The sequence below is a fragment of the Leucoraja erinacea genome, chromosome 1 (genome assembly GCF_028641065.1).
Source record: "Leucoraja erinacea ecotype New England chromosome 1, Leri_hhj_1, whole genome shotgun sequence".
NCBI classification, from domain to species: Eukaryota; Metazoa; Chordata; class Chondrichthyes; order Rajiformes; family Rajidae; genus Leucoraja; species Leucoraja erinaceus.
Genome location: NC_073377.1, coordinates 151,385,513 through 151,399,918, shown reverse-complemented (window position 1 = coordinate 151,399,918; position 14,406 = coordinate 151,385,513). Strand labels below are relative to the sequence as shown.

The 14,406-nt window shown below is 45.3% G+C and overlaps 1 protein-coding gene across 1 annotated transcript in view; it reads left to right on the top strand.

Moving 5' to 3' along the window:
* The window catches only part of gask1b (golgi associated kinase 1B), a 54,559-nt gene continuing 40,153 nt past the window's right edge, over nucleotides 1-14,406 (top strand). Inside the window, exon 1 of the mRNA XM_055645808.1 lies at nucleotides 1-1,215. Within this exon, the coding sequence (XP_055501783.1) occupies nucleotides 315-1,215 (901 nt within the window). The 5' untranslated portion in view covers nucleotides 1-314. The remainder of the gene's footprint in view (nucleotides 1,216-14,406) is intronic.

The window sequence follows — 14,406 nt, the reverse complement described above, 5'->3', positions numbered from 1 at the left end:
AGTGGCGTCCCAACGTGAATAAAACGCCCCTCGCCAAGAGTGTTGTGCAGAATTTCACCAAGTTCAGCGCTCTCTCTCTCTCTGTCTTCTGTTGTGCGTGGGTGGGAGCAGTTTGCTCCATTCATTGCCCGCTAATCGCTAATACCATTTACAGAGAGGCGTGAGCCAGCGGGAGTTCACAGTTCCATATTTGCCAGTCAGATTGATGGGGGCTGGCAGACTGGAGAGCGGTTAAGGAGCATGCTGGCCACCTAATCTTTGGAAACCTCGCCTGTCACCGCTAGCCTCGTCCATCATGTTGGGACGCCGAAAGGATGACTTATTTAAAACCCGGCAAACTTTGTTTCTTGTTGGTTGTCCCTTGTGTCTGGATGGCAAGCAGGAGGCGCCCCAAGAACAAGAGGAACCTGGCGATCGCCGCAGCGTGTTTGATTTATGCCTTGGTGGTGATGCAGGGCACTGTTTTAATCCAGGTCCGACTCTTTGACTATGTGGACAGAAGGGAGGTCGCGCCCGCTAATCGGCTCCCGAACAGCTTTCCAGCCGGGGAAAGCGAGCAAGAGAGGGTCACCTTCAACCCAAACGTGGTGTACATAACGATGAGATCAAAAAGGATCAAACCGGCCAACATCAGGGGGACAGTGAGACCCAAACTCAGGAAGAAATGGACGGCTAAACGCGCGCAAACGATGCGGGACAGTGACCCGGGTCCATTCAAGAGCCAGGGCAGCCAGTCAATAGACCACCGATTGAGGGGGACCGAGAACGCAACACGTTTACACGCAACACTCGCCAGAGCTAATGTGGAGCGGAGGGTGGAGAGTTTTCATCGTGCAGGTGAGAGGAGGTCCATCCAAGCAGAGAATCAAAACACTGGGAGCAATATTCGGATTTACAGCGACAGCGCTCCTCCCTGGCTCAGCCGCCAAGATATCAACGCCATGCGTTTCCTGGCCGATTCAAGCATCGCTCAGATCCACAAGGTCCCCCAAAACGGACGCCGATCTCTATATTTACTTGAAGGAGTAGCCGGGGAACAGCAATCATTGAACCCCAGCCCCCGGGACCTGTCGAAAGCACCGGGCTGCCGGCAGCCGTGCGGGGTCCTCAAGAGCCCGGTGGATGTCAGCGAAGTGTTTGCTTTCCATCTAGACCGCATCTTGGGCTTGAACAGAAGTCTGCCCGCTGTGGTCAGAAGGGTTCATTTTGTTAGAGGTGAGTCGCGCACCAGGTAACCTCGCTCCAGTCTAGCCAACCCAACCCTTGTCGGTCAGCTGTGGAGCGGGAACTCAGGTTGAATGTCCCGGTTGAACTTTCCAATAGGCTGCTTGGAGGCTGCAGGGGACAGCGCGCTTGCTCAGAGCAATTGCAGGCAGTTCTGCTGTAAAACATGTTTCCACAATTGGACATGACGCGTCTGATGAATACTATGTGTAGAAAAGGAACTGCAGATGCTGGTTTAAACCGAAGATAGGCACAACGTGCTGGAGTAACTCAGCGGGACAGGCAGCATCTCTGGAGAGAAGGGTCTCATTTGAAGAAGGGTCTCGACCCGAAACACACCCATTCCTTCTCACCAGAGACACTGCCTGTCCCGTTCAGTTACTTCAGCATTTGAGTTTAATTAGGAACGATACCATAGAACTGTATTTATCTCGGAAGCGAAATTGATCTGCCAACAGTCATAAAACGCAGGAAACATGAAATTAAAGTGACGAGTGGAAAGGATTGGGGAAGTGCAAAGATTTGGGGGGGGGGGGGGGGGGGGGGGGGGGGGGGGGGTGTAATTCGAAGGGGGGAGGAGTTGTAAGTAAGTAAGTATTATTTTATTTATATAGCACTTTTAAATCAAATCATGTTGAAGCCAAAGTGCTTCACAGAGAAAAAATAGATTATCATACATCCATATAGGGAGGTTTCACGGCAGTCACGACCCATGACCCGTACTGTTGCTACGCTACTCCAAATGGAGTACACGCGATGAGCTGCAGGTAAGCACTTACCATTGTTTCCAGCGTAGCGGGCCCGTTAAAACCCGCTGAAATGGTCAATTTTTGCGCTGTAAATAATTATGGAAATGGGGATAAGTGTGAGAGACATTTAGCCTACTTCAGAATTCCAAAAGTGAGGAGAAATGACGCTAGACAGAAACGAGAGCTGAAGGGACAACAACAGCCAGAGTGCTTGGCGAACATTGGCCGTTTGCTCACTGCATTTCATCAACAGTAAGTCATTATTTGTGTTTTTTCTTGATTCCTTTGGCATCTAAAACGTTTCAGAAGTGATAAATCTGTCTGTAATTTTTTTTTAAATCGCCCATGGTTCTCGTGGGTTTTTACATACGAAATGAAAACGCATCTGAAGAAAAATTTACAGCCAGATTTATCACCTCTGAGAATTTTTAGATGCCAAAGGAATCAAGAAAAAACACAAATAATGCCTTACTTGATGAAATGCAGTGAGCAAACGTTATAATTCCCAATATTTTCAATGTTTACCAAGCACTTTAGCTGCTGTTCTCCCTTCAGTTCTGCTTCTCATTACCTTCATTTCGCTTCACGTTTGGAATTCTGAAGTTGGGGACATGTCTCTCACACTTACCCCGACTCACACAATTTTTTTCAGCGCAAAAATTCAACATTTTGGCGGTTTTTAACAGGTAGGAAGGTACGCGTTTCTAGCATTAATAACATATACCGGAAGTGACGGATGTCTTCCAGTTGGATTTAACGGCTCTGTGCGTCGAGCCCTATGACCCAGTGACCTTTCGTGAAACCCCCCCTATAAAATAAAAAAGAAGGAAAAAAAGACACAATACACTATAGGATTCAACATGAACGTCCACCCAACAGCAGAATCAACACTTTCCACTGTGAGGGAAGGCACCAAAAAGTCCTGTACAGTTTGATAGCCACACAGGGAAGAAGGATCTCTTCTTCTGTTGGTGAACCAGTCTGTTGCTGAAGGTTGACCAGTGTGTTATGGAGGGGGTGAGCTGTATTGTCCAGGATGCTCTGCAGTTTGAGGAGCATCCTCCCCTCCAAGACCACCTCCCATGAATCCAACTCCACCTCCAGGACAGAGCCAGCCTTCCTGATGAGCTTCTTATTCCTGTTGACGTCCGCAGCCTTTGCCCTGCTGCCCCGGCACACAACAGCCAAGAAGATGGCACTGGCTACCATCGATTGGTAGAACATCTGCAGCATCTATTACTATTTGTACTAAGCGGAGCTGATTGGCTATAGCACGGTTTCGATCGGGAACTAGAAAATCACTTACAAGATACTGACAAATGACAAGCAGAATTAAAACAAAAAGTCTTGGTTAAAAAAAATGTTTAGGTGAAAAAATACTGTTTTCATAAGAATTCAGGAAGGAATGAAAGAAATTCGTAAACTGTTAATTTCACCGCAGATGATCATTGCAATTCATGGGATCATAAGTGATAGGAGTAGAATTAGGCCATTTGGCCCATCAAGACTACTCTGCCATTCAATCATGGCTGACCTATTTCTCCCTCCTAACCCCATTCTCCTGCTTTCTCCCCATAACCTCTGACACCCATACCAATCAAGAATCTATCTATCTCTGCCTTAAAGATATCCACTGACTTTGCCTCCACAGCCTTCTGTGGCAAAGAATTCCACAGATTCACCACCCTCTGACTAAATACAAGCAATCACTTCTATTGCCATTTGATACGATATTAAACAATGTAACATACAGTTTTTGGTATGTTTAGCTCTTAGTAACAAAAATAAACTTCCAGCTAGTAAAAATAATTTTATTTCTAAAAATCCTACGTGAAAGAATTCTGTTATAGCAAGTCTGAAATGCTCTGGTCCCCTTCAAGAAGAGTCAAGAGAGTTTTAGTGTAATGTGTCCCAGATAGGACAATGAAATTATTGCTTGCTGCAGCACCACAGAATATGTAAACATAATACAGAATGGGAGATAAATTTCAGTGTGTCTATATACCATAGACCATATATATATATATATATATATACATACACAATAAATAAACAGATAAAGTGCAATAGTAATAATAGACTGTTATTGCTCAGAGTTTATTTGATGTTGTGTTTAATAGCCTGATGACTGTGGGGAAGTAGCTGTTCCTGAACCTGGATGTTACAGATTTCAGGCTCCTGTACCTTCTTCCCGATGGCAACGGAGAGATGAGTGTGTGGCCAGGATGGTGTGGGTCCTTGATGATGTTGACAGCCTTTTTGAGGCAGCGATTGCGATAGATCCTTTCAATGTTGGGGAGGTCAGAGCCGGTGATGGACTGGGCAGTGGTCACAACTTTCTGCGTTCTTTTCCGCTCCTGGACGTTCAAGTTGCCGAACCAGGCCATGATGCAGCCAGTCAGTATACTCTCTTCTGTGCATATGTAGAAGTTTGAGGGAGTCCTCCTTGACATACAGACTCTCTGTAATCTTCTCAGGAAGTAGAGGCACTAATATGCTTTCTTTATAATTGCATCAGTGTGCTGGGACCAGGAAAAATCTTTGGAAATATGCATGCCCAGGAATTTGAAGTTTTTGACCCTTTCCACTATATAAATAGAATTGTGGGTCCCTATCCTACCCATTCAAAAGTCCACAATCAGTTCCTTGGTTTTGCTGGTGTTGAGACCAAGTTATTGTGCTGGCACCATTTGGTCAATCGGTTGATCTCACTTCTATACTCTGACATCACCATCTGTGATTCGTCCAACAACAGTGGTGTCATCGGCGAAGTTGATGATGGAGTTTGCACTGTGTCCGGCTACACTGTCATGAGTATAGAGTGAGTACAGCAGGGGGCTGAACACGCAGCCTTGAGGTGCTCCTGTGTTGATTGTTATCGAGGCTGACACATTTCCACCAATACGGACAGACTGTGGTCTGTGGATGAGGATGTTGAGGATCCAATTGCAGAGGGATGCGCAGACATTGACACAATTGTTTTTATATTGCGAGTTTCCACAACGCAAGGTTTCTTATGAATCAACTACCACGTTATAACAGAACTACCTGTACATTTCAAACCTTTACTTTTATGGCAGTAATACTTTTTAAACTTTCTCAGGATTTCTCTTACCTGGTGAACTTACTTTTCTTGTGGAGATGCAAGTTCTTCCTGTGATCGCATGGGTTTCCTCTGGGTGCTCACATTTACTCCCACAGCTCAAAGATGTGTGAGTTTGTAGGATCAATTGACCTCTGTGAAATTGTCCCTGGTGTGCAGGGAGTAGAAGTGAAAGTGGGATACCAGAGAATCAATGTGACTTGGTGATTGATGGATGGCGTGGATTAGGTAGGATAAAGGGCCTGCTTCCATGCTATATCTCTAAACTAAATCAACCAATTGGCTTCATGGCAGGAAATAGAGAGTAATAGTGAAGAGTTGCTTTTCAGATTGAAGACCTGTAACCAGTGGTGTATCATAGAGATTGGTGCTGGATCCTTTATTGTCCATCTTCTGATTTTGAAGAGAATATAGTTGGCACAGATTCAAAGTTATGCAGCACAGAAACATGCCCTCTGATCCAACCAAGCTTCATCATGCCATCCAAGATACCCATCTAAAATAATCCCTTTTTATCTAAACAAATTACATACATGCATCTGAACTGTCTTCCTTCTTCCTTAACTGTGGCCTCCTCTCTACAAAAATGGACAGAGCCCTTGACCACATCTCATTAATTCCCCACATCTCTGCTCTCACCCCTTCTTCTGGTCAGAGGAAGAACAAAATTTCCCTTACCTTCAACCTTAACAGCCGCGGCATTCAACAAATCGTCCTTCGCATTTTCTGCTCGGTCCATAAAGATTCCATCATTAAACATAATGTCCCCTCCCTCAAATCCTTGAGTAATGTCCCCCAGCATTTTGTGGAGATTCCCCCTGTGGTTCTCTGGTTCTCTCTTCCATCCCTGTCTACCATTCTCTGTTGTCTGACAGTTGCTCATGTCAAACACAGGAAATGGTACTTCCTTCGCTCCATAGATGCTGCTGCACCCGCTGAGTTTCTCCAGCTTTTTTGTGTACCTTCGATTTTCCAGCATCTGCAGTTCCTTCTTAAACAGGAAATGGTACACCTGTCCCTTTCATCTTTTCCCTTCCCACCATCCAGGGACATAAACAGACTTTCCCGGTGAATCAGTGATCCATTTTCAGAATGTTTAGCAAGTTTGTGGCACCAACATTGGCGGTACATTAACCTTGTCTAAGGTTACAACAGGATCTAGATTAACTGGGAAAGTGAGCAAGTGTGTTTGTGTGCAAAATTAGAACACATGGTATTAGTGTGCAAAATTAGAGCATATGGCATTGGGGGTAGGGTATTGACATGGATAGAAAGCTGGTGGGCAGACAGGAAGCAAAGAGTAAGAATTAATGTTTAAGAAGGAAATGCAGATGCTGGAAATCGAAGGTAGACAAAAATGCTGGAGAAACTCAGCGGGTGAGGCAGCATCTATGGAGATGTTACATTTAATTCCTTAGTCTAAATTGATAAATAGCTGGAGTCCCAGCACTGAGCCTTGCGGCACTCCACTAGTCACTGTCTGCCATCTATGGAGCGAAGGAAATAGACAACGTTTCGGGCCGAAACACTTCTTTAGGAAGAAGGGTTTCTGAAGAAGGGTTTCGGCCTGAAACATTGCCTATTTACTTCGCTCCATAGGTGGCAGACAGTGACTAGTGGGGTGCCGCAAGGCTCAGTGCTGGGACTCCAGCTATTTATCGATTTAGACTAAGGAATTAAATATAACATCTCCAAGTTTGCGGATGACACAAAGTTGGGTGGAAGTGTGAGCTGCGAGGAGGATGCAAAGAGGCTGCAGTATGACTTGGATAGGTTGGGTGAGTGGGCAGATGCATGGCAGATGCAGTATAATGTGGCTAAATGTGAGGTTATTGCTATTGAGGGAGTGCAGCATTGGTTCACCAGATTAATACCCGGGATGGTGGGACTGACATATGATGAAAGAATGGATCGAATGGGCTTATATTCACTGGAATTTAGAAGGATGAGGGGGATATTATAGAAACATGTAAAATTCTTAAGGGATTGGACAGGCCAGATGCAGGAAAAATGTTCCCGATGTTGGGGCAGTCCAGAACCAGGGGTCACAGTTTAAGAATAAGGGGTAGGCCATTTAGGACTGAGGTGAGAAAAACCTATTCATCCAGAGAGTTGCGAATCTGTGGAATACTTTGCCACAGAAGGCAGTGGAAGCCAATTCACTGGATATATTTAAGAGAGAATTAGATTGAGCTCTTCGGGCTAATGGCTTCAAGGGATATGGGGAGAAAGCCGGAGCAGGGCACTGATTTTGGATGATTCTATTGAATGGCAGTGCTGGCTCGAAGGGCCAAATGGCCTACTCCTGCACCCATTTTCTATGTTTCTATGATAATACAGTTAGAGCAGTTGAGCCAAGTCATACAGTGAATGGCATGCGTGAGAGTGTTACTGAACAGCAAGACCTTGGGTTACCAGCACATAGTTCCTTGAAAATGACAACAAAAAGTAAACAGTAAATTAATATGTATGAAATGTTTGAGTTTATTGGTCAAGGCATTGGGCATAGGAATTGGAATATGATGTTACAGTTGCACGTATAGTCTTGTGTGCAGTCTGGATGCCACATTACAGGAAGGATGTGATTAAGTTAGAGAGGATGCAGAAGTGATTTGCAGTTATGTTGCTTGGACAGGAGAGCTTGAGTTGTAAGGAGAGACTGGATAGGTTGTGATTCTATTCTCTGGAGCAAAGAAGGCTGAGACCTTACATTTATAAAATGATGTGGGGCAAAGATAAGGTAGGTATTCACAATATTTTTCCCAGGGTAGGGGGCATAATTTTATGGTGAAAGGGGAAAGATTGGAATGAAATCGAGGGGTAAGTGTTCACATAGAGTGTGTTGAGTGTATGGAATGAGCTGTCAAGAGGATGTGGGAATGGAAGGCACATTTACAGTAGTAAAGTAAAAAGTAAAGTATCCTTTATTGTCATTTAGACTTTTCAGTCTGAACGAAATTTCGGGCCTTGCAGTCATAACATAGAATAAAATAACAAAACACCCAATAAACACAGATTTAACATTCACCACAGTGAGTCTACCAGGTCCTCCTCACTGTGATGGAAAACAAAAACCTTAAGTCCTTGACACTTCCCTCCTTGTTCTCCCTCTGCGTTGAGGCGATCCAGGTTTCCGATGTTGGGACCCCGCTGGGTGATGGTAAGTAAGTCCCGCAGCCGAATCCGAGCTCTGCGAACGGACCGGTTCAAACTCCGCGGCCCGGGGCGGTCGAAGCTGCCACCCTCTAGTCCAGCGGACGAAGCTGTCATTGCAGGAGCTCCGGAAAACAGGTCACCAACCTGGGAACTCCGAGCTCCCAACGATGTCATCCACTGAGCCCGCGGCCGAGCCTCGAGGCTCCGAAGTCGGGTCGCCGCCGCCACAACGCCACAGCCCCGAAGTCGGCCAGCCTTGTATTGGAAAGTCCTGGCTCTTCCTCCAGAGCCTCGAGGTCAGTCCCAGTTGGAGGCCACCAGCTCCGCCATTAGGCCTCAGCACAGACGGAGACGGACACGGGGGATACGACAAGAAAAGGTCTCATCCCCCCGAAGAAAGAGACCAAAAACATGTTTCTCCCTCCCCCCCCCCCACACATACACAACCGAAATAAACTAAAATGAACTAAAACAGGACAAAAAGAAAACAAAAAAAAAGAAAAGACAAACGGACTGCAGGCGAGCCGCAGCTGCAGGGCAGCACCGCCACTTCCGGAAGAGGAAGTGTAGGCATCTTAGCCAACATGGATGAGTTGGGCCAATGTGCCTGTTTCCATACTTTATGCTATTACAGCTCCAAATTTCATTTTTGCACAACGGCTTTGACAATCGGAATAGTTATGCATTTACAATAAATGTAAACATACCGTTATTTCTGTGAGAAAAACAGAAAATCATGGAAGCACTCAGCAGGTCAGGCAACATCTGTGGAAAGAAAAAAAAGAGTTCACATTTCTGGTCAAATACTTTACAGTTATGGCATTGTCCCCATTGTTGAATCTAATACATTAAATATATTTCTCTTCCATGCAGACATTTTTCTCTTCCCGCAGATGCTGCCTGACCAGCTAAGTGTTTTCAGTATTTTCTGTTTTTATTTCCTATTTCCAGCACTGGGCATCAATTGCGAAAGAGCTCAAGGAATGCAGATTTACCCTCATCCAGCCATGGTATTTTTTTAAATTAAATTAAGAATCCAAGTGAAATCATCTGAATTCTCAGCATTTAAAATAGCACCTTAATTTTAGAAATTGCTTTAAGACTTCCTGAGAATGTTTGAAACTAATTGATATGAATCAGCTTTGCCAAGTGCAACTTCAATCACTTGATAATCCAGAGCTAGTTGATGGTTATTTATCAAGCACCAGAATAATATTGAGAGGGTGGTGATGCCAATTTTCATTTGTTCCCTGTTGACCAGTTATTCTCAGCAATGATGTAGATACCACTAGACACCCAGGATTACAACCCCCTGCTGAGTGCAGGATCTTAGAGCAAATTAATCTGGATGAGAGTGATAAATAACACACACAGAACATTTAAAAAATACATTGCTACTAACTAAGGAAAGTCGAATGTCAAGGTAAAATTGGGGAAGTAGGATGGTTAAAAAATATCCCTAAATTGTATAAAATAATAATTAAAAAAATATTAAATGTTAAAAAATATCCCTAAACTGAAATGTGAAAAAAATCTGAAGTTCATAAACAACCTAATTTTACAAAAATAAACCAAAAACTGCAGAAGAAAATTTGGGATCTAAAAAGTAGGATTATTAGGGATAAAATATAAATATACGGAGTGGTTAACACATTGGACTATAAACAATAGGTGTGGCAGTTCCAAACAAGTTACTAAATATATTGCTGACACGGTTTAAAGTTATTGAAGTCGACTTGTTTGAGTTGCACTTATCCAGCCAATCCGCCTGAATACAAACTGGAAGATTCTGCCTCTAACTATCTGTATATCACATGTGCTTGGTGTGAAGCTAAAAGTGACGTTTAAAGAGCTAATTTCGAGTGACAGTGAAGTGTTCTTGGAATAACTGTCTGCTGATGCTAGACTGCTGTCCCACCATGGAAATATTTACTTCACTCATGTTTGCTTTAGCTCTGGAGCTGGTGCATGCCTGTGAGAGTGAAAGGAAATGCATGGAGGCAGAACTGTGCAGGAAGAACCCACTCTATCTTTATGGCGGTTTTCCTTGAGGTCAGAGGGTGTGTGCGTATTGTTGTTGCTGGTCGCAACATCAGGGTCAATGGACATCACGGTAAATCTAAAGTAAACTTTGAAGTATTAATGGTCCAAAGTATATTACAACTTGGCAAAGTGGAAGTTGATTCATTGCCCACAATGTCTAAATAGTGTGAGATGGCAATAAACCAGAGATCATGTTGACATTGAACAGTGCCCTGACTGGGCTACACTTGGAGAATGGAGTATAGCTCGGGCCACTGTAACACAAAGCAGAAATCTATGCTTTGACATTAGCACAAAGAAACAACATCAATTTGAATTTATATAGACCTGAAGAAGTGTCTCGAACCAAAACGGCAGCCATTTCATTTCTCCAGAGATGCTACCTGATCCATTGAGTTACTCCAACATTTTGTGTCTATCTTTGAATTTTTGTAGTACTAGACCAAGTGCAGACCCGTTGGGTCTGTTCCCCCAACGTGCAGTTGTGGGGGGGGAGGCGGCATGCAGCGTCACACACACTAACTATCCCCCCCCCCTGCACTCACGCTAATTATCCCCCTTGATATTATATTAATATTATTAATTTGCTCCTTTTACCCCATAACCACCCTATCTACTGACGCATAGCCCCCAACTTGCAGTCACACCTAGAGTGGGGGGGGAGGGGGTGGGGGGTAGAGAGTGAGGGCAGAGAGAGAAGGGGCAGAGACACAGAGAAAGGGGCAAGAGGGAGAGGAGGTGGCAAGGAGGAGAAGAGGGAGGGTGGGTGAGAGGGGAAAGGTGGGGGTGGAGGGGAGGAGAGAGAGAGGGTGAGAGTGAGAGAGGGGGGGGAAGAGGTGAGGGTAGGAGGGGAGAGGGGAGGGGGAGAGGTGAGGGGAGGGGGAGAGGGGAGGGGAGGGGAGGGACGGTAGGGGAGGGGATGGAGGGGTGGGAGAAAAAGAAGGGAGAAAGAGAGAGGGGAGAGGAGAGGGGGGGAGAGGAGGGGGGGGGGAGAGGAGAGGGGGTTGAGGACGGGGGGGAGGAGAGGGGGGGAGAGGAGAGTGGGGGGAGGAGGAGGGGGGGGGAGGAGAGGGAGGGAGAGAGGGGGGGGAGAGAGGAGGGGGGGGAGTGAGGGGGGTGAGGAGGAGGGGGGAGGTGAGGGTGAGGGGAGGGGGAGAGGTGGGGAGCAGGGGGGGGGAGGGGTGGTGGAGGGAAGGGGTAGGGGGAGGAGAGGGAGAGGGGAGGGGGGGGGTTTAGGGGAGGGACGGTGGGGGAGGGAAGACAGAGAGGGGAGAGGGGGTGAGGAGGGGGGAGAGGAGAGGGGGGAGAGGAGGGGGAGGGGGGGAGGAGAGGGGGGGAGAGGGGGGGGAGGGGGAGGGAGAGAGAGGGGGAGGAGGGGGGGGGGGGGGGGGGGGGGAGAGAGTGCCTTTTTATTTCAACCCAAACCCCTCAAACAACCATTTGTAGGCAGTGCTTTTTTACTTTAACCATATTTTCATTTTCAAACCACATTAAGGGTACTTACTCATAGTTGTGTGGACATGTGTTCAGTGTTATACACAGCTCAGAGAAACGTGGCCCTCTGCTTTCCTCCAGCTTGCAGACTAATTGAGGCACACCACTTCCTGGTTTTATAGTCCATCCCCCCTGCCGCCAGCAGAGAGAATGGGGAATTTTGTAAAATCATTAATATCTCTGTCATTTTTCATCGACTGGAAAAATCCTCGGCACATATGCGGCGGAGGGGGGCTCTGAGCGAGTTGGCCAAAAATGACGGCCGTAGGTGGCGGCGTTCTCTTGGAAATCGCAGCACAGATTGCCAAAACCGGTCAAGAACAGACTTTTAGTAATATAATAGATGTTTTATGTATATTCCATCGTAAAGCATTTAAAAACATGAAAAGCTGTAAAATACTCAATAGATTCGATAAGTGAATCAATGACCTTTTCATGAGAACTGGAGAGAATTTAAGATGGTTGGCTGTCCATTTCCTCGAGTAATTGCTGCCTGACCTGCTGAGTCCCTCAAGCATTTTTTTTCCGCTCCAAACTTCGGTATCTAAAGACCCTTGTGTCTCCAGAGTTAAAGATCTGTTGGTCATAAAATTCTACGGTGGTCATTGATGGTGGTGCTTGCACATTCCTGTCATGCAGAATTGGCAACTTGGATGCTAAATCATAGTGCAATACTGTCCTGAAACCAGTGCCGCCAAATTAGTCTTCAGCCATACAGCTAGCACGATAAATGTAACCGGCAGAGAATCCAGTTTTTAGCAGAAACCTCCCTACCCACACCTATAGATAAAGTCAGTTACTTGCAAGTTGGTAGGTAGCATTGGTTTAAATTAAGCAGCTGGTATTTCTGGCACATGTTGCTATTTTCAAAGACAACTGATGTAACAGAATGTGAATTTTCACTTCAAGCCTTCAGACAACTTTGGCTTCTTTGGTCATCATTCCCTTCATGAATGACAAGGAGAAGAAGGTGCAGGAATGCAGAGGAGGAAGAAGAAAAGCAAAACAAGACCATCTGCTGGAGGAGGATGTAGGGGTAGGGAGAGAATGGGCCTTAAATGGAGGTCCTATCCAGCGGTTCTCCTGGGTGCTCCAATAAAGAGCAATGGCTGGGACAATTCCACTTTAGCTCAAAATCCCTTAACAGTTGTTGGCAACTGTTGGCGTAGCAGTAGAGTTGCTGCCTAACAGCACCAGAGACCTGGATTCAATCCTGACCACGGGTGCTGTCTGTACATTCTCTCCATGATTGTGTGGGTTTTCCTCGGGTGCTCCCGTTTCTTCTCACACTTCAAGGAGGTACCAGTTTGTAGGTTAATTGGCTTCGGTAAAAATTATAAATTGTTCCCTGGTGTGACGGATAGTGTTAGTGTAGGGGGATCGCTGGTCAGAGTGGACTCGGTGGGTCGAAGGGCCTGTTTCAGTGCTGTATCTCTAAACTAAACTAAGTGCCACATGCTGCAGCCATGACTGAAAGCATTGAGCAGGGGGCAGACGTGTGTTGCCAGTGGCTTTTAAATGTCAAGTTTTACAATTCTGGGTTCTTCCAAGCTGAAACAGGGCAGATCTGTAATATTTCAGTGCATTGTTTCATTTGAGTGGTAACATGGTATTGGTGTTGATGTGTAGATTCAAGATTCTTTGTAGCCTCTTGTATGCTGCACAGCATTGCCAGCAACTCTGGTGCAGGAGGAAGAAGAGGAAAGGGAAAGAAGATGAGAAGGTACAGTGCCCTCCACAATGTTTTGGACAAAGACCCATTGTATATTTATTTGCCTCTGTACTCCACAATTTGAGATTTGTAATAGAGAAAAAAAAATCACATGTGGTTAAAGTGCACATTGACAGATTTTAATAAAGTCCATTTTTATACATTTTGATTTCACCACGCGGAAATTACAGCAGTGTTTAGATTTAGTCCCCCCCATTTCAGGGCACCATAATGTTTGGGACACAGCAATGTCATGTAAATGAAAGTAGTCATGTTTAGTATTTTTTTGCATATCCTTTGCATGCAATGACTGCTTGAAGTCTGTGATTCATGAACATCACCAGTTGCTGGGTGTCTTCTCTGGTGATGCTCTGCCAGGCCTGTATTGCTGCCATCTCCAGCTTATGCTTGTTTTGGGGGCTATGCATTTGAAAGGATTTTGTGTGTTCCGTTGCTTTTTATTTGTATGACTCACTTGACAAATGAAATTCCTCGTATGTTGCAAAACATACTTGGCTAATAAAGTATTATTTATTGTGATTGTCCCCTTCAGTTTTCTCTTCTGCATATAAAAGGCATGCTCAATTGGGTTCAGAACGGGTGATTGACTTGGCCACTCACGAATTTACCATTTTTTAGCTTTGAAAAACTCCTTTGTTGCTTTAGCAGTATGTTTGGGATCATTGTCTTGCTGTAGAATGAACTGCCAGCCAATCAATTTTGAGGCATTTGTTTGAACTTGATTAGACAGGATGTGTCTATACACTTCAGAATTCATTTTTCTACTATCATCAGCAGTTGTATCATCAATGAAGATAAGTGAGCCAGTACCTTCAGCAGCCATACATGCCCAGGCCATAACACCCCCACCACCGTGTTTCACGGATGAGGTGGTATGCTTAGGATCTTGGGCAGTTTCTTCTCTC